The sequence below is a fragment of the Acanthisitta chloris genome, unplaced genomic scaffold (assembly GCF_000695815.1).
Source record: "Acanthisitta chloris isolate BGI_N310 unplaced genomic scaffold, ASM69581v1 scaffold17725, whole genome shotgun sequence".
In the NCBI taxonomy this organism is placed as follows: Eukaryota; Metazoa; Chordata; class Aves; order Passeriformes; family Acanthisittidae; genus Acanthisitta; species Acanthisitta chloris.
This window is the reverse complement of record NW_008672296.1, coordinates 1-19049: the sequence shown is the minus strand read 5'-3', so window position 1 is coordinate 19049 and position 19049 is coordinate 1. Positions and strand designations below refer to the sequence as shown.

General features: G+C 37.3%; 1 protein-coding gene across 1 annotated transcript in view; it reads left to right on the top strand.

Annotated features, from left to right (window-relative positions):
• Positions 1 to 13129, top strand: part of CEP135 (centrosomal protein 135kDa) — a 32659-nt gene extending 19530 nt beyond the window's left edge. Inside the window, exons 19-25 of the mRNA XM_009074463.1 lie at positions 2194 to 2304; positions 4140 to 4325; positions 5219 to 5428; positions 6324 to 6526; positions 10305 to 10409; positions 10783 to 10920; positions 13108 to 13129. Coding sequence (XP_009072711.1) covers positions 2194 to 2304; positions 4140 to 4325; positions 5219 to 5428; positions 6324 to 6526; positions 10305 to 10409; positions 10783 to 10920; positions 13108 to 13129 — 975 coding nt within the window. The remainder of the gene's footprint in view (positions 1 to 2193; positions 2305 to 4139; positions 4326 to 5218; positions 5429 to 6323; positions 6527 to 10304; positions 10410 to 10782; positions 10921 to 13107) is intronic.
• The last annotated feature ends 5920 nt before the right edge of the window (positions 13130 to 19049 follow it).

The window sequence follows — 19049 nt, the reverse complement described above, 5'->3', positions numbered from 1 at the left end:
CCTGGGGAAATGTTCTTATTGGATTGTCTTTGCATTGGTAAGGTAGGTGTTGTGGTGAGGTTCTATCCTGTGTGTGTGTGTGTATATACAGTTTCAGCTGTATATTGCAGATTCTGTTCAGGTACTTTATTTGACTGCTTGCAGAGTTCTTTATTTTTCTTTGTATTAGTTTTTTATTATTTTATCTTTCCTTACTTCTCTAGTAGATTAGATTCATAATGTACCCCCTTGCTAACAGCCAGTCAGTAGCTTCAGGCCAGAAAGCAGGTGGAAAGTGGGTTGTGATTGCCTGGTGGATACTGAGTTTGGTTCATGTATACTCACAGTTAGATTTCCAGTGGAGAGGTATACAAGTCCCTCTCAGCTGCTGATGACTAAATAAGTTTCCTTGTAAAGTACATACTGTACAGGCATGACTTAAACTTACCTCAGTTACAGAATCAGAGTTGAAATAAGTCTTTAATGTCTTGAGGAATTACCTATTTACATAGGGTATCATTGAATATTTCATTGAAAGATGAGCTACCTGAAGTTGATGAAGGTTAAATAAAAATTCTGCAAGTCAGAAATAGTTGAGAGGTTCAGTGGATTAGACTGTTTGTTTGTCTTTATTATTATTACTCTTGTGCCATCTTCATCTTGAGATGATCTCCAGGGGTCTGTAATTAAACCAACCACTGGTATGTAAGTCTATTCTTTCAAAAACTTCAGTGATTTATACAGTACATAGCCTTCTGTACTCTTTGCAATCATCATTGGTCCATCTCTTCTGCCTGGGAATTCTTGGGGTCTGGGATCCATGGCTTGGATAGCCTGAAGTGCTTTCAGTCTTGTTAATCCCTCTCATAGTTTGAGGAATAATGAATTGGTTTTGTGTACCAACTGATTACGGGTCACCAAAAACCTTCCAGCTCCAAGTGCATGACATGGATGTCCCTGTGTGATAGAATGTGTGTATGAACAATATAAAGCAAAAATACCCAGTGTTTTATGGGGTGACATTTGGTTTTTTGGGCTAAGTGTTAAAAAGACTACATAGAAAATATATGAGTGTGATTTAAGGAGCTAGCCCAGAACTTTGTTGCAACTCATTGCATTCAATTTGTATAGCAAATGCAACTATTGCACCTCCTCATGAGAGTCAAATGCCTTTTGCAATTTTGATGCTGAGATACAAATGTTTGTTTCAATTCACTGTAAATGCTGTCACTAAAAATAATCAGAGCCTTGTTGCCTAAACCTATTCAGTTCTCCTTGGTCAACCCATCTGATGTTAGAAAGTACAATATAGCAACATGTTTTAAGTAAGTGATGTAGTACCCTGAACAGTTCTTGCAAAGCCTATAGTACAGTACATAAATATGTGGGTGTATTATTCAAATGAGAGATGCCATCACAGGTGTCTAATTAAATGTGAAATATTAAATATCATAATGTGATGACAATTAAAGCTTTCCCACTGTGCTTGGGAAGGCTACCACAGGGACAAGCAGACTGATTTCAGCATATGCTAAATAAGGCACACATTAAAAAGGTTGCTGTTAATTAATACTAATATACCACCAAAAGAAGGGGAAGCAATAAGGCAGTTTCCTTTATTCCCCCCACACTTGATCATGGGGATAGAAGAAGATACTTGCCTTTTTGGCTCTCTGGACTACAGGACTCAGAGGCAGGTGAGAGTTAAACCTGAGAGATCCAGAGTTAGCAGTTCCAATTCCACAAACAAATTCCATTTTGATGTCTAAATATGATCTTAATAATGCATTTAGTTATTTTATCTTGCAATTCTGCTTTAAAATAAATGTTCTTTTGTTCTAAAGTTGACTTCCTAGTGCCATAACATTTTCCTTTGCTCAAGGGTAGTGAATCCTAAGGCTATAAAAATTCCAACTACAAAACACCAGTATGTTGAATTTTCCAAAGACTGGGAGGATGTGTCACCAGGGAAGCTGCATATTTTAGGAACTGGTGTGATAATCATTGTTTTCTGTGATTATTCTTGCTTGGAAACTCTTTGGTGTATCTAAGGTAATAGGGGATATTTCTGAACCCTACAAATTCCAAAGGGCTTTGTAAGTAAAATAGAAAAAATCTAGGGCATGTTTAATTACTTTGATTTAAGCTGATGGAGTAGTATATAGTGATTAATTTACTGTAATGCATTGTTTTGCCTTTTTGTGATCACTTTAGGCCATCACTACTGAGCTTGAAGATGCATTACGTGAAAAAGAAGAAATGAAAACCAGAGTTCATAATTATATAACTGAAGTTTCCAGATTTGAGTCCTTGATGGCTTCAAAGGTAAAAATATAATCTGTAGGCAATCCTTACTGTTTTCAAAAAATCTGTTGGTTTTAGAGTACAACACATTCTCATTAGGACACAATAAACAAATTAACATTTGTATGGTTTGGCTCATGTTCTCCCTACCTGTCCCATTTCCTTTTATTTTGTTTTCCTTTTTCCCTCTGCAATGTTTGAGGCTACTAGTGGGGATTCTGGAGCATCATGATTTCATTGGTTGTGTGTCAGTTGGCTGTAACTCTGGAGAATGACAAATATGTCATGCTTGGATGATGTTTTGCTTTTTGAGTTTTGACAGGGCAACTAGTACAGTATCTATTACTGTTGAATGATTATAGGCAACAAGCAGCTTATATGATGGTTTAAAATATTTTACACTTTTTGAAAAGAAAATATTTTCATCTGTAGTTCTTCACAAAAGTGTAAGAATATAACATTGAGTTATTTTCTCAATGAATTTGGAGTTCAGAGTTTTTGCTGTATTGACAAAACAGTGCCCTTGTTAAATATATTTTAGCCTGATACTTGGATTCAAAAGTGTGATGTAGGTGAATTAGAACTTATAATCATTTAAAACAAATAGAATTATGTAAAGACAGCGTGAGTTGGAAAATTTATTATGTGACTTTGAATTGGAAAGATTGAATTTTGATCTGAGTGCAACTGGCGTGTTTGGATGAGTGCATGTAAATTCAACCACTTTTTACAAGCAGAAACTGAAGCATAGGGAAAAAATTAAGTTTATTAGTATGTTGGCTTGGAACTATCAATTTAAAACACTTGAAGCTTAGTTTTTAAGAATTTTATAATAAATCATATGTCCAAAGTATGCCAGCCAGAAATACGGCCACATCTTTGGCAAATGAGAATCCAGTTCCTCAAGTTGTGTACCAGGAAGCTGTAGAATATACACCCAGCAACCAATTATGAAAGGTTGATTTCAGGAATCTGTCTAGTATTACATCTGGATAATGCCTGTGGAGACAAGGATTTACTTTTCTGCACAGTGCTCACTTACCTAATCATGAGTTTCCATTTCCTAATGCTCCACCTCATTCTGTGTGCACCTTCCAAGTGCTGCAGGAAACACAAGGAATTTCAAAACCAGTAGCCTTTCTCATTAGATAAATCTGATTCACACTAGCATAAGTATCCCACTCACATACTAACAGGCTAACATGCATACCCCACTGCACATTACATAAGCAGGGAAGAAGGGAATGGAGGTAAATGAGAAAAATTAATCACTGTCTTATAATACACACTTGCAGTTTGGCTAAATTAAAATTCACAAGCAACATTTGTTTTATCACTGCATAACTGGTAAGAACTAAAGCCTGTGGTTTTGTGCTTTTATGGCAGACTGCTTAGGTGTATATGCTCAAATAGATTAGCAGTGTTTCAGGCACTGCTGTAATTCAAATATTTGCAAGATCACAGTAAGTAAAAGAGCTGAAAATGGACTCCTGCTGGAATTTCTTGGAAAGGGCAGCACTCGGTATATCTCAGTAACGTGACCCCTGACAATGCAGAGGGATGCAAAATAACCCCTCTCCTGGGAGCCTTGAAACTCATTAACTACTTCTAAATGTTAAGTACTTCCATTTTAATAAAACTGTATGCCATCACTGTATTTATTTGCTATTTGAACTTGGAAAATGGATGATGCCCTTTCATAGCTGCCAGATAGTGGGATTAAGAAAATGAAGAAAAATCTACTTTCGTCTGGGAAGAAAAAAAAAGAAAAGGATATTCTAGGGAGTAGGCATGAAATAAGATCAAGCAGCTTGAAGGCATGTTGATCATTGCAAAGTGATTTCCTGTTTCATTAGGAACAAGAAAACCAAGAATTGTTAGAGAAGTTCCAAATGCTCCATACACAAGCTGAAGACTGGGAAATGAAGGCTCACCAGGCTGAAGGAGAAAGCAGCTCCATACGACTCGAACTCCTTTCAGTAGACACAGATCGGAGACATCTTCGGGAGAGAGTAGAACTTCTGGAGAAAGAGATTCAGGAGGTAATAACTTGTGCAATGAAGTTCTGTCAAGCAAAGTGGGACACATTCAAGTGTTTTTTAATCAAGTCGATGTGTTAATGAAAAATAATTCCTATGTGTGAATGTTTCAAACATGGATACTGAGTTTATGAAGCAGTAACTGATTGTGGCGAGACATGCTTTCCTTCTCCCCTGCTTTTCCAAAATTAGATTCACAGTGTCTATTTTAATAGTTTTAAATCTCTTCTATTGGGTAATCATTGCTGTTATGTTATTGTCTTTGTAAGAACCTTTTGTTTAGTTGCTTCAAAATGTTTGCATATAGCTTTATGAGTATTTCGTAAACTTAGTTTTTACATTTCTTTGAAACTTTGCATGAAGTATTTGAAGCATTGGTGCCTGGAGTCAAGGTAAAAATCTGGTAGATGTAGTCCAAATCCAGAATCAGGATTCTATAATACTGAAACCTGCACCAATATCACAGGACATAATGAGGTTCATGTTTTAGAAGCAATAACTCTATGGAGATCAATGAAGTTGTGGATTGACCATATTTTGCCTCATGCTATTAATTAGCCAGAAAGAGTTAGGGACTCTGTATTGTAAGCTGAGTGAAAAATAGGTTGTATTTTGGGGGTTTTAAGCTTTTAATCCTCTGAAGCTGGAATACAGCCTCATTCCAGTCTTTTATAGTACTTGTATAATTCTTCAAGATAGCGATTAAAAATTGCAGAGGTGGTTTGTTAGTTGTTCTTAGGTGTGATTTAGGGAGAGGGAAAGAATGTAATATAAAGCTGGTTTTATAGAGAAAGTTAATTTTGAAGGGAAAATAAAGTATTAAGAAAACCCCTGTTAACCAACACAAAACTGTTAGATTGGACATTGAAGGTGTATCCATATTTGTCTTTGTTTAGCACATCGTTGCACATCAAGTATATGAATCTCAGATCTCCTCCATTACGAAAAATATGTCCAAATTGGAAGAGGATCTTAAACGTGAAAATCAGGATAAAGCTTCTGTGCTGGCAGACCTGACTTCTTTCAGGGAGCTCTGTGTGAAACTTGAGTCTGACAAGGAACTTTTATCTCGACAGCTGACATCCAAAAGCATGGATTATGAAAGGGTAAGCAGGAAAGGCAAATTCGTTTGCTGTAGTAAAATATCTTGTTTGCTTTTAATGAGTTTTGGAGAAAAGAATTACTTGTGAGAGGAAGGTGTGGTAATTTGCAGATCTGTATTTGTGGGTTTCGTACAAAAAGGAGTTTCTTTCATTCATTATCACTGCAGAATGTTGCAGCTGTAGTTTTTCCTATACCACAGACACATTATATGTATTTTATGTTTTTTTAATTTACTCAAATTTTCAACTTATAAAAAGCAAATAGTGCACTTCTTATTTAAAGACCTTTCCCTAATGGCTTTTTTCAATTAAATTGGAATTTAGATGCAGCTGAAGTTCATTAATTAATTTGAAATAGTTTAAACAGTTCTAGATATTTATATTTTTGGAACCTTTTTCTTTACAGCTGATTGTGTCTAGTGACTTGGTCAGGCTTTCTGGTACTTTAATATTCAAGACCTTAAGAACAGTAGAATTTGTTTTTATTCATAGAACTGATGAGAGAAACAAGTATTCCTACATTTTCAGCAAAAGCCAAGAAGCTAATTGTGAGCTGACCTAGCTGCATAGAATGAAATATAGTAAATGCTACTTTTGTCTTTGTGCAAAAGCCTACTGCTGTTAAAAGCCACTTAGTGTTCCAGGTACTTACCCAAACATTTCCAGCACTCAGAAATCCAGCTCCCAGTAAAACATTTGACAGATGTACAGCTTGGATAGTTTAGAACTCAGTACAGTTTAAAATTATTGTGGGATTTAATTTGTTTTGGGAGCTCAGTTTCCTATTCATTTTTATGAAACTTCCAATCATATCAGTTTTTATAACAGCTCTTCATAAAACAGAGTTCTGTGTGTTTGTAAACAAGTGTATTAATAATATATAAAATTTGTGCCTTAGGTTCTAGGTGAATTAGAAGATATAAAATCAGAAGTGGAGTTGCTGAAAAAGCAGTTATCCAGTGAGAGACAGACAGTTCAGAACCTTGAAATGTTGCTGGCTACTAGTAGAGACAAAGAATTTCAGAACCATTTAACATCCCAAGAGAAAGATACCGAAATCCAGTTACTGAGGGACAAGCTAACACTTGCTGAGAGCAAACTGTAAGTTTTAACAAGTGTATGTATGTTATGTGGCTTACAAAACCCTTTTTCTATGTGATAAGATTTCTTCACAAAGTCTGGGTGTTCAGTATGATCGAGCAGATTCTTGCAGTAATGTCTTTTGACCTTTTATGGTATCATATACTGAAAGTTTCTTTACAGATCTTTCATATTGCTCTCATTAATCAGCATTTTGATGGACATCAGTTTAGTGCAAGCAGTAAACTTAAACAGGAGTTCCAAAGGAAACATGCTCTAAATAAAATTTTAACATATGTGTGCTGCTCACAAAAAATACCCCCAAGTGTATGAGATCCATGGTAAAGGTGAGTTGCTTATCTGCTGAAGATACCTGTTGTCCTTTGATTAAAATAAGAATCACTTATATCATAAATAGTGAAGTTGTAGTGCTTTAAAAAAGCAAAAGTTCTTTTGCTGCTGTTGGTATATACTGTTAAGGAAAAAGTCCTGTATCCCTTCCTGTTTCTTTGTGCTCTAGAGTGGCCCTGCTAAAGCAGGGAGGTTGGACCAGATGACCCACTATGGTCCCTTCCAACCTTACCCATTCTGTGAAATATAACTGGAATTGAACTTGGCACCTACACTACATGTGGCCAGCACTTCCCGTTATCACTATCTGCAGCTTCTTATGCTGTGCATCTACCTAAAGAAGAAATAACTTTTAAACACACTTGTAGAAGGAAGACTAATCTATTTGGATCAATGAAGTTAAGGGGAGGATATTTTGTGTATGTGAAATTCATGTATGAGAGAAGTGGGGGATTTAAAATATTTTCTACATGTTATGGAGCAGGGAAGTTGAAGTTTCCATGGCATGTGTCATTTTAGAATCATTTAGGTTGGAAGAGACCCTTAAGATCATCAAGTCCAGCTGTTAACCTGAAACGGCTAAGTACCATGACATGATAATGCTCCTGGGGATACATTAGCCAGTGACTGTAGTGGTAGCTCTGCATTTAATAGCAAGGAGGAGTAGCAGCTGAAATGTAGATGGTGGTGAAGAGTAAAGTCAAAGTAGAATTTCAGACAAAGGAAAACAGATAAACTCACTTAGTAAACATATGGAAAGGTAATAGGACAGATACTGCTTCTTATGAGATATGGAATATAGCATTCTTAAGCAGATACAAGCTGTCTGTAACTTGGTGACACAGATGTGCAAGAAAAATTATTTTGGTTGATTTATGTAGAGGCTACAAGTTGAGGCTGATGATGGTCTACCTCAAGGGGCAGTGATCCCAATGAATCTGTGGATGATGTAATTAACCACCTCAGTGTGACTAATTGCTTCATGTTTTAGAATTAATTATTTTTGTTTGTTTGGGGAAAAAATGTTAGTTGCATACAGACAACATAAGCTAATGCAGTGTCCTGACTATGAATTTAAATGTGACAGTTAGAAAAAACACAAGGCAACAAAAACCCGAAAACAAATGTAAAAGAAGATGTTTTCATTTTAATTTAGCTTCTTTGTGTGCAAACATTATAAAACGCTGTTTAACCAACTCCATAGTAATTTTTTCACTGTTTTTCTTCTGCACACATTGTAGGGTTCCTTTCTTGTTTGTTGTAAAATGTCAGTACTTGCGTTGTTGAAAGGATGGGATGTTGCAGGAAGAAGGAAAATGTTCTTTTGGAGGGGCTATTGAATTGCTTTCCTCTGTTTATCTCAAAGGTTCAGCATGTTTCTAGGCAAATGTTCAGGTGTGAGAATTAGTTGTATATACCTTATTTTCTATTATTTCATTTGTGATAGTTGCAGTCTAAAACCAGTAACTTTAAATGCTCACAACTCTGACTGAAGTATGTGACAAATACGTTTGTGTCTTGCAAAACACAAAAAAAATCATTTGGCTTGGCAGAGTTTCATTTCTAACTGACAAAAATCATGTGCCAATATTTTTGAACATTGTTTAAAGTTTTGTCCTTATTGTGCCTGTGCTTCTGCTTTGTTTATAAAATTGCACTGATACAACCTTTGACTTTAGAAGGATTCTCAGAACTAAGTTTGACTTGTGAAATTCTCCAGTGCTATAATTTTGAGCCCTGTAAAAAGTGAGTAATTTTATTACTTGGAGTGCTGTTTGGGTGACAGTACAGTAAATGCAATCTTGAGGCTCTAGAAAGATTAAGTATTAAATAAGCAGATGATAGTGAATCATAAAACTCCTTGTTGAGAGCTATCTGTATCTCCTATGATTGAGCCAGATGTCCTGTGACAATTGTGTATCATGGTGTAATCTTATTATATGCTGATTACTGCGCATAGGGGTTTCAAATTAAAATACAGCTAAAGTTTTGAGTGATGTATTTCATGCTCTTAACTTTTTTTAAATGTCATTGACATGGAATATCCTTAGAACTCACGAACTGTTTGCTTTCTTTCCTTATTTTACAATAATGATGTTGGGTCCTGAATTCTTACCTCCATCCTGAAAGCATATGCCTGTCTCTGAAGGACATAGAATAAGTATCATCAAGATCTCTTGATCTCTGCATCTGTTCTCAACCTACTGGATCAAGATACCAATCTAGGAGTTTTACTGATGAATAGGGAACACAGGAAAAAAATATTCTGCGGTTCTCTTTGGATCAAATCTCTTGAGTAGTTTGCATCTTCCTGGAGTCAGAGACCAGCGAGTGCCAGATAGGAAGTCTGTGACTGAGCTAGGAGTGGAACTCCTTTTTCAGACTTCAAGTCCAGTGCTTTAGCAATAAACTAATACATCTTTGCTTCTCCAGAAGTGACTTATGAGCACTCCACCTCATACTGGCTTTGAATCATAGAATCAACCAGGTTGGAAAAGGCCTCAAAGATCATCAAGTCAGCCCTACCGTGGTTACTAGACCATGGCACTAAGTGCCACATCCAGTCTCAGCTTGAAACCCTCCAGGGATGGTGAATCCACCACCTCCCTGGGCAGCACATTCCAATGTCTGATCACTCTCTCTGTAACAAATCTCTTCCTAATATCCAACCTAAAGACTGTATGGAGTAACACAGCTGTCTAGATTCTTGCCTGGACAACTTATTTTGCACTCACCAATTTCTTTTCCTCCTTTATAATGTAGTTAATGGTATTTTGCATTGAGTTGGCCAAACTGATGATTTGCTAAATATATTTAATTATATTGCTTAAGATTTTCAAGGCTGCTTTTCATTTCAGTTCTCGCAGTTGACACAGCCCAAACCCCAAGGGTGTGGTTGACAAGCTTTCAGGCTCTGGGTTTTGCTGGTCTGGTATTTGCATTAATACAGTTTTCACTGAGATTTGATTCAGTTGTGTTCATTGCTAGTCAGTTAGTTCCAGCCTACTCGATGTAATTTTTACTGAAGCCCTATCTATTATGTTTGTATTTTTTGTGGATATTTACTGCTTTTTTTTCTTTTTTGCTTTCAAGTGTGCACATAAAAGCCATCTCACATTGCAATAGAGGGTAGTAAATCAAAAAATTAATGTTTTGATTTTGTCTGTTTTTATAAAACATGTTTGTGTTTCCCTTTGTCTGAAAAAGAACATGATATAGTCAGGATTTAGTGAGAGGCTTACCAGCTTCTCACTTCATTCTCACCTTAGGTTCTCCCAGAAACATTCTGTGGCATTCACTTGGTTCTTGATGCTTCTAATTTGTTTTTGGTCTGGGTGAAACAATCATAATCAGTGTCTGGTTTTGTTTTATCTTGCTCTGATTTGTCTAAGCTCCTAGCTCACAGTGTTCAAAGAAAACTGTTGCTTCTCATGATTTGTTTTTTTAGAAGCAGCCATACTAGAGAGGTTTCCATACTTCGAAGTAAAGTTGCACAGCTGCAGACAGACTCTGATGTTTTGAAGAGACAACTGACAACTGAGCGATTTGAACGGTAAGATGCTGTTTTTTCACTGAGGTGACTGCTTATTTCTTCTTTCTCACTAGTGAGGAAGCTTTATGGAAAATCTGTTCCTATTGTCATGCAAAATCTAATATTCTCATCTGAAAAACTGCTTAATTAAAAAAGAAAAAGTCCTTATACAGTTTCTGAATTTCCTTGTACATTTTTTGAGTTTACCACTGCCTCTAAAAATATAATTTCTCATGAAAACAAGAAGAAAGTTGCAAGAAAATGAGTTGTTTTGCAAAGTATGGTGGAAAACCACCGAGTAAAATTATGGGGGGAGGGGGAAAGTTCTGTTTTCTTCCTTTAACATCCTGCAGTACTGGAGTGTGGTGTAACTGAACTTGCTGTGTGTTGGCAGAGAACGTGCAATTCAGGAAATGCGCCGACATGGTCTCTCTACATCATCCTTACGTGCTTCACCTACTCTCAGTTCGACCTTAAGGTCTCCCTCGCGTTCTCCAGAACGTAGGACAACTGATCAAGCAGCAGCTGAAAAGTAAGTGATTTGATTTTAGCAGATTGTTTCTGTTTAACAGTTAGGTTTAAATTGTTACTAAATAGTACTTTTTTGATTATACAGAATTGTTACATGCTTCAGGCATTTCCAAGTTTGTCTTTTGCTGTCTCTTCTACTATAAAATATTGATTGGAAGCAATAGATGCAAAGTGCTCTCCAAGGACTATAATGGATTCTCATTCTTGGTTTTGTAAATGGTCTTTCACCAGCTGACAGCTTCCAAATATATATTGCCTGCTTGTTACTGCCATTAATTATATCGAAATATATATTGCCAGTTTATTATTGTTGATAGTTATCTCCAAACAACGAATATTAAGAGGAATGTTGTGAAATTCTCTCAAGTACAGCAAAGAAGGAAAGAATGTCCACAGAAAAGTCCAACCAAAATTCAGTTGAGCCCTACGGGTTAGATGACGCTGTCTCCAAGACAAGTGTATAAAAATAATTAATATATTTTTCATTGTTAGTGCTTGGAATCTATGAATGTCTAAGATTGTGGTCACTAGAGTCCCTAAAAAAAAAATCAAAATCAGCCTCTCACCTGTTCATTTCCACTTACGTTTTTGTTCTTTCAGAGATCATTGTTGTTTCAGATGATGTCAGTTATGTGTTACAGGCCTGATTATTGACTTTATATCCTGCCTGTTCTATCTTGCATAATAAATTAGAATCATAGAATCAATCGAGTTGGAAAAGACCTCCAAGATCATTGAGTCCAACCCTACCGTGGTCACTAGACCATGGCACTAAGTGCCACATCCAGTCTTGTCTTGAAAACCTCCAGGGATGGTGAATCCACCACCTCCCTGGGCAGCACATTCCAATGCCTGATCACTCTCTTTGTAAAAAATCTCCTCCTAATATCCAACCTAACCCTCCCCTGGCAGAGCTTGAGTCTGTGCCCTCTTGTCCTGCTGCTGGTTGCCTGGGAGAAGAGACCAACCCCCACCTGACTCCAACCTCCTGTCAGGGAGTTGTAGAGGGTGATAAGGTCTCCCCTGAGCCTCCTCTTCTCCAGGCTGAACAACTCCAGCTCCCTCAGCCTCTCCTCACAGGACTCCTTGATTGTATCCAGGGAAGGTACAAGACAATGGACATAAATTAAAGTACAAGGAATTCCATTTGCAGTGAAGAGTGGAAGGACAGGGAGAGAGAACCTGTGATTGTTGTAGGAAATAAATGTGCTGTAACAACTCATGAACCTAATTATCAGATTTTAAAGAGTTTTTTTGTTGGTAAATAGATATGGCTTGTTCTTAAGCTACGTTTCTTAACAAAAACACAGATTTCTTGAGAACTGAAGTCAGCATGGCATGAACCACATTGTCAGCAATATTTCTCTTCCCTGAGTCTTTGGACAAAGCAAAAAAAAGGGAAACTGTAGCAAATGAGATATTGATGGTGGGGATGAAACAGAGTTACAACTTTTGCTTTACTGCAGAGCCAGTAGGCCACACTGTGATGTTGCAAATCAACCTTTTGACTGAGATAATGATAGATAATAGACTTCTGAGAATGAGTATGATCAGCAGAGAATTGTCTTTAGTCTTTGTTTTACAGTGAGTCCCAAGGACAATAAAAATTCCAATTGCTGTACTTAAAGAATACCATCTAGTGTACTATTTTTATCCTACTATTTGCGTGCTTAGTTTTAACCATGACAGCTCTGTACCATATCTTATCAGAAACTATCCCATTCTCATGAAGTATGTATTTTTAAAGAAAGTAAATTTTAACAACTGAATCACATGCAGTTGTTACACGTATCTTGCCTGTTCGACCTACCAATGGGTTATTACAATAGAATGATCAGTACTGTCACTATCTTTCATCCTACTTATTTTTTTCTTCTTGGGAGCTTACCACAGTCAGGTGTTACCTGTAATCACTGTTCTGTAGTGTTAAAATTGTCTCTTTCTCTAATCTGATTTCATCTTTTCAAGAAATTTTCCACTTCCTCCTTGTCTCAGTTATACTTTGTAAAGCATTTGATCAGTGAGTCAATGAACTGAATGTAGAGTTTTAAATAATATGCTAATAGTTGATATTCAGGAATAATGGAAGAGGATGTGAGAAGGCTAAGGACAATTATTACTTTTTATCCTAATGTTAATTAGTAAAATAAAAAAGTTAACTTGATTTTGACATTTTTATTTTTTTCAGAAATGTGAGCTTCAAGGAATAAGCAGTACTTGAGCAACTGAAGCATTACCTTGTTGCAAGGACTTTTTTTTTTAAGTTATGAAGGCTGTCTTGTATTCTACCTATTTTCTTCAAATCAGCAATTACCCTTGAAACCTCTGAGAATGGGTGAAGTAATCAACTTTGCAAAATTCTGCTTTCTCAACTGTCTCATGTAAATGGTTTATTAATCCTGGCTAAGTTTTGTTACTATTTTTGAGGCATAATAATTATACGAGGGAAACAAGGACTTGACTTGACAATCTCTTGTTTTCATTTTATTTAATTTCATTTGTTTGCTTATCTCATATGATTAGTGAAGTTTTTTCATCTTAATGTGAGCCACAAGTGTCTCACAAATTCTGAGCCAGTGTATGTTTTATACTCATTATGATTTCCTGTGTTTGGGTTTTTAACAAGTGTTTTCTGTTTACAGGTCATTTTTCATGGTATTTAAAAGTATTCATTATCTTTTTTATGAATGCATTTTGTTTGCTGTACCTTTTCCTAATAAAAAAAATATCAGTTTTTCTTTATTACTGTTTTTGTTACTGACTTGTCTCTTTGTATTTAATCTTGGTGTGAAATTGCATTTTAAATATCCCAATATTAAATAAAAAATGAACAGAAAAATTACATTTGTAAAGATTTATTGAAGTACTTTAAAAATAAATGGTAAAGTATTTTATATTCAAACTTTTAAATTGTATCTGGAGATATTTTTCAAATATTGGTTGTCATAGTTCAGAGCAACACTTGGTATCATTCACACAGTTAAGCTCAAATGTTGGACAGGTGACACAGGACTTTTTATGTTGTGACAAATGTATTAGGTAAATGCAGCAAGAATTAATCTTTAAAATATGTGGTGTATTTAGTAGAGGAGCATTTAGGCTTTGAAGTAAAGTGAGATTAGTAGTCACAATCTTATGAGATGCTCTTGACATACACCTATGCAGATAGATTGTATATCAGATCATTCTTCTATTCAGAACACACAGTTCTCTATATAATTACACTCCATCAGGTTGATGTGTGTTCATAGGAATTACACAGAGGACTAGGAGTGGGAGCACATTGTTGTACATCCTTGCATTGGCCAATGGGTTGTTCTGCTTGCCTGGCATTGAATAAAAAATGTGATTACCAGCTAATATTAAAAGTGTATACAACATATTAAATAACATGGGAAAAAAAGAATTTTTTGGCTTTTAGATTTTGTCTGTTTTGCAGTAATGTTGATACACTTAGAAACGATGAAGAATATTGTGCTAACTGGAAGTATCGTCTCATGTATTAGACATGAATTTTCACTAATTAAGAACAACTTAGAAGAGTGATTCAGAAGTGCCTGAAAATACTTGCATCACATTAGGTTTCTGAGCCATGGAAAGAACTGTGGATTTATAGTGGGTCATATCTTATATTTTACTTTCTGGGCCAGTTACAGGAATAGGGAGGTTGCCCTCTCTAAATTTTACTTATGTGGTAATGCTGTTTGTAATTAAGTCAGTAGTTTCCACTGATGCTAATTTTCATTAATTATTCAGGGTAAAGCAGTTCAGTAAGAAGGAGAAAATTGATGTTCTGCTCTCGATGTCTTCAATGACAACTTTAGAATATCTTATTTTGTGTATAAACCCTTTTAAACAGGAATCTGTTGGGTGTTTTTTAAAAAAGCGAGTATTCCATTTCATTGAAAACACAGGATTTCATTTTACCAGAAAATATGTGTATTTTGACATTACAGTTAAAATTATAACACTTCAATTAATAGTAATTCCTACATAGATATCAATTATGAGGAATTAGCAGCTCATCGAGCACAGGTGTTCAAGTCTGTGGACTGCCATACATGTCATGGATGAGATGAGCCTTATGTGAGTCAGGACATTAATGTGACTCCTGACTCTGCTCCAAGAAGCTTCTGTGCTGTCCTCACCTTCAGGAAGATCACAAGAATGTGGGAGCCTCATGACCCAGTGCTCAGCTGGGGTGAGGTCAAAGGAGAGTGTGGCAGATGTGCAATTACAGGAAAACTCTGCATACTGAAGTTGTCTGTCTTTTGTTATCTGCAGCTGGGGATGGAGGGGGGAAATAGCTTTAGAAAAATAATAAAGGAGAAGCAATAATCACTGGGGCTGTTTTTCTACCAGAAAAAAAAGCAGGGGAATCGAGATAATAAAAGGACAGGGTTTTTTTCAATGTATTAAAACATAAATTGCTCAATTAAACATAATATGTTTTTAAGAAATTCTTACAAATAAGGAATACTTTTTGTCTTACATTATGTCCCTAAAATTGAGATAGTTAACCAAAGTTAAGTAAGCAATTCTAGTGTTCAATTTGAAACCCCAGTTTGCTAATTTTTTTTTGTCACCCTCAGTCTAAGAAACACATTCCTGTATGATGCTAAATAAAAAAAGGGTTAAGATTAGGTATTCTTACACTTTAAAATATTGATGCCTGACCTATGCAAATACTGTTGTTCTTAAATAAAACCATATAACTGCAGACTTTTGGGGTTTCTTTTAAAAATCATTCTTTGGAACAGAACTTTATCCTTCCTCTTTTTTTTTGCTAACAGTGTAACAAACCAGTGGTGTGCAAGTTTGGTACCCTTGTCTTATAACTACAGACATTCCAGTTTCATTTCATCCTCTGACCTTTCATGAGCCACACAAAGCTCATAATAGCTGCAGCAGTGTTAATTCTTAGACCTAAAGTCTTTCTATTCATCCTTCAATATAAGTGAGGGGAGAGAGAAAACCTTGATGCTGTGCAAGCACTGATCAGCCATGGTGAAACGCTGGTGTATTATCAGTGGCTGGTGAAGTAATGCCATGTTTTGACCACAAAGGCAAAGAACCCATATATCTTCTGTAAGGCTGCAATGTCATCTCTGTCACAACACCCACCAGCAGGCAGCAGGAACCAGTACAGGGCACTCCAGTAGATTCCCTGCACAGTGGTAGCCTATGCCTACATATGGGCTGCTGGCATGGCTTGCCCAAGGTAACCAACTCCCCAAACACGATGCATTCTGTAAGCTTCCCAATGCAACAAGGACATGGACATTCTTGGCAAGTCCAGCAAAGAGCCCCAAAGGTGATTAAGGGCTTGGAGCATCTCTGACATGAGGAGGAGCTGAGCAAGCTGGGGTGTTCAGCCTTGAGAAGAGAAGGCTTGAGGGGAGGAACAGCTCTGTGTACATAAATGTGGATGGGACTGGGCTTAAAAAGGGTGGGAGAAAAAAGATTGAGAACAGTCTCTTCTAGGTTGTATCCAGGGAAGGTACAAGACAATGGACACAAACTGAAGTACAGGGAATGCCATTTAAACATAAGAAATTTGATTTTCTTTTTCCTCTGAGACTGGTCAAACAGTGGAAGAGACTGCCCAGAGAGCCTGTGGAGTCTCCATCCACAGAAGTATTCAAAACCCATTGGGGGATGGTTCTGGACTGCCTGCTGTTGGTGACCCTGCTTTGGACAAGGGGTTGGACTAGACAGTCTTCAGAGGGGTGACACTCCTGTGACTGGAAAATTTTTCTAACAGCAGTGTGATCAAGTAAGTACTTATCCAGCTGTGGTGAAATTGACCCTTGAAATTTTTTAAAAGTCAAAGATCATAATATAGATAATAAGGGTCAATATGTATTATAAAGATATATATCAAAGGATAAAAATAAGTGTATTGCCACTGTTTTGTCTCAGTATTAGATTTATCTACATTAGAGGTCAGGCAGAGTTTTGGAATTTATCTCAGTATTTGCCTATCCCACCTATGTGTGCTGCTAGCTCAACATCATCCAAGCAGAGCTGCTCCACCAGCAGAGTCAGTGGTGTCCCCTTTACCATGTCAAGGTGATGGTGCAGAAATCAAACTAACTAGAATGGCATGGTGGCAAATGGAAGAAAGTGGGAAAAATGAGAATATCCGTGACTTTTTAGTTTTAATACTGCTGAGCAGGAAAGGCCATATTCATGTGAATGCAGAAATGAGCTGCAATGTAGTCAGTTATCCGTGAGCCAGTCAGGGTCTGCAGGAGCAGATAGTGCTCTTCTGGGAGATTTTCTTTGAGCCTCTAAGTCCAAAGGAGCATGTTGACATCTGAGCTTATTTTTATTTGAAAAGAGATGTGTGGGTTACTGGACTAGAGCTGTGTCTGCAATCTTTATCTGTACTCATTTTCTTTGCATAAATGCATAAAGATGTTGACTGGGTAGTAGGCACCCCCGGCTTGCTCATAGCTGTTAGATGGTGTCTTTGTGCCACCTAGTGGCCCTGCGTCTTTTCCAGCGATCATGGCACATCCTGAACAGCTTCGGGTTTCTCCACGGAGATTCTAGATTTCTAATATTTCAATAATAAAATCTACTACACTCAAAGTGAAAGAATTGCTAATAAATCTACACGTGCTGAAGCCTGTTTATCACTTGGCTACTGAGGTTTGTGACTGCATCACTTTCCAGAAATTGCCAGTTCTTCAGGAAAAAAAAAAATTAAATCTTGTTTTAACTTATTTTCTGCTTCAGGAAAGTGAAAAGATTGAACTTTGTCAAAAACAGTCTGATGTAATAGATCAATTTGACTGATCTGAAGGGACTAGAAAAGTCTGGATTCACCTCTTTCCTGGTGGTTACTTTTGAAGTTTTCTATCTATACTACCCAATTCTACCACTCAAAAATGTGTAAGTGCTGTGCTGTGATAGCAGCAAACTGAAACACGGAGAAATACCTGGATCTTTCTGAGGTGTGCTGCAAAATTCAGCACTGGTAATCCAGGTGCTTTGTATCCATATATTTTTGGATATAAATATATATATATGTAATTGCTAATGAAAAGGTAGCAGTCAGTGTACTTAACAGCCATCTAAATACTAGGCCTGGTGCATGAACTTAAAACTTCTGGGTTATCTATGCCCTGTGTACTGTGATTTTAGTTGGGAGGGGAACGAAAATGGAATGGACTGTACCTCTTAAGGCTTGGATGACTGATCACCTCTAGAACAATGCAGGTCAAAAAGTGATTTCTAGCAATTAATATTTAGTCCAGAGTCACAGAGCTAGTTTTTTTTTATACAAACATCACTTCTGACTCAGGAATTTACTGAGCTACAAAGCACTAAGGAGTGGGAGAGTATCAGTAAATGCCTGTCTAAACTTATGTTCTTCCTTTCAAGCATTGGTATTGGGCACAGTCAGAGACAAAAAACAATGTGTAAAATAGCTCTTTGGTCCAACCCAGCAAGGATGTTATTTTCTGTAAGACCCAATTCCTTTTAAGAATACCAGAAAGACCACATTGTCTGGGCCAAAAAAACCCAAGAAGCAGGCAAAATTCAAAGCTGTAATGCCTTTTTCTTTGGACAGCACCTGAACCTGGAGGGCTCACTGGCAAAACACGTCTGCTTTCTCAGCAGTGGAAGATCATGAATCACACGATCAATTTTGGTTCAAAAAGTGGCAAGGTCTGGATGGAACTAAGTGCAGCACCTGCTTTTACTGTGCTCTCCTTGGCAAGCTCAGGAAACAGGTGTGCAGCACAGGTAAAATCTTGGGGGAGACAGCTGAATTGGAAGAACGGGGCAGCAAAACCGGTGGCACAAATTAGCAGATTTAAGGAGGTGAGAAAGCAGGACCGGCTTAATTTTGCGCTGCTGTGTTGGCGAACAGCTGATTTACGTTTTGTTTCTCGTAGTTTCTCCTATTGTTTAGTAAAGGAAGGGGATGAATGGTTCGCCTGGGCGGGCACTGTGTATAGGTTTGGGTCTCGCTGTGAGGAAGGGTTCCGGGGCGCTGAGGGCAGTGTGTCGGCGCTGGGTCGCGGTGAATCCGGATCAATCCGTTCCATCCCCCGACAGGGACCCGCGGGCGCTGCGAGGCGCGCGAGAGGCGGCACTGCCCGCCCTGCCCGGGAT